We start from the raw sequence: 1,615 nt of genomic DNA on the forward strand, positions 1-1,615 counted from the left end.
TAAATTCTCACGCAACACAGTACAGCAGCCAATATTACTGAACTGCTCTGCCTGAGAAGGAGAGAGCAGGAGAGCGCCATATTCACAGAAATATGGCACTCTCCTCCCCTCTCCCTAACATCAGCGCTCAATCAAGCAGCCGGATGCCACTGACACACCTTTACACCATAGTGCAAGAGTGTATGCTTGAGTCTATCATATGTTTGTACTTGAAGGATACCCTTCGAGTACTAATACCATGCTTAGACTAACTTTAAAACATTTCCCACTTTGTATGAGTGCTGTACAGTGAAGCACACTTGCACAGTGGTGGCTGCCTCGGAACGGGGGTGGTTGGGGCGGCGGGGATGGATTAAAAAACCAAAAATAAAATGACCTTCTCTGCTGCGTGCTGCATGCCTCTCCCGCCGCTGCATGTCACTCCTCCGTCCTCGGTCTGTTGGAATCACAGAAGCACCCAGGCTTCCGACTCTCGGAGCCAATCACAAAGCTGCAGGAGCAGCATTGTGATTGGTCTGAGCCTCCTGGTTGGATGCTCAGGAAGTGCCCGGGAGCCTGGGCATGTTCTCCACAGTACATATGTTAAAAAACCTATCACACCAACATAAACTAATCAACATTAAAGTTTGATATGATATATCATTTCACAACAAAATAAACATAGAGGTCCGGTGGAAATTGTATTTCATTTAATCTTTAAGGCTTTCCCCAAGTCCAGCCAACACGTGTTTCGTCGATTGGGCAGGAACCCACGACTTCATCAGGGCTGGGAAAAGATACAATACAGAATATTGGAGTTGCATGATAACTAATCCCCCTTCTTGTAGATGCGCATGTAGGTCGCCGGATTCGCCATCTTCCAGTAAACCGCCAAAATGACGAACACAAGAGGAAAAAGGCGAGGTACGCGTTACATGTTCTCTAGACCATTTCGCAAACATGGAGTTGTACCTCTGGCGACCTACATGCGCATCTACAAGAAGGGGGACATAGTGGACATCAAGGGTATGGGAACAATTCAAAAGGGTATGCCGCACAAGTGTTACCATGGCAAGACTGGAAGGATATTCAACGTCACCCAACATGCAGTGGGCATTATTGTAAACAAACAAGTCAAGGGCAAAATTCTTGCCAAGAGAATTAACGTGCGCATTGAACATATTAAGCATTCAAAAAGCAGAGACAGCTTTCTTAAGCGTGTCAAAGAGAATGAAAGGAGGAAGACAGAGGCCAAGGCGAAGGGCTTGTGGGTTGAAATGAAACGCCAGCCTGAAGCACCAAGAGCAGCGCACTTCGTTAGTACACTGGGCAAGGAACCCGAACTGTTGGAGCCAATTCCCTACGAGTAAGCACATACTAAGTATTCTGTCGGATGTAACTTGGGAAGATGGCATGATCATGGCAAGCTTAGATGTTACTTCACTATACACTAACATCAGAACAGACCTGGGTCTCCTGGCAGCCAGGAAATTTCTTGAAAAAAGGCCAGCGTCTCAGTGGGCACACACTGAGATGCTTATGGACATGATGAACCTAATACTACTAAACAATGTTTTTCTTTTTGAAACTACATGGTATCGTCAAAAACAGGGAGTAGCCATGGGCTCCAGATTCT

The 1,615-nt window shown here is 46.2% G+C and overlaps 1 protein-coding gene across 1 annotated transcript; it reads left to right on the top strand.

The window, feature by feature from the left end:
- The first annotated feature begins 847 nt into the window (after positions 1 to 847).
- Positions 848 to 1,349, top strand: LOC144820328 (large ribosomal subunit protein eL21). The gene has a single exon (XM_078677899.1). The coding sequence runs from the start codon at positions 876 to 878 to the stop codon at positions 1,347 to 1,349; it is 474 nt and encodes a 157-aa protein (XP_078534025.1). The 5' UTR covers positions 848 to 875.
- The last annotated feature ends 266 nt before the right edge of the window (positions 1,350 to 1,615 follow it).

This window comes from Lissotriton helveticus, chromosome 2_1 (genome assembly GCF_964261635.1).
Source record: "Lissotriton helveticus chromosome 2_1, aLisHel1.1, whole genome shotgun sequence".
Classification (NCBI taxonomy): Eukaryota; Metazoa; Chordata; class Amphibia; order Caudata; family Salamandridae; genus Lissotriton; species Lissotriton helveticus.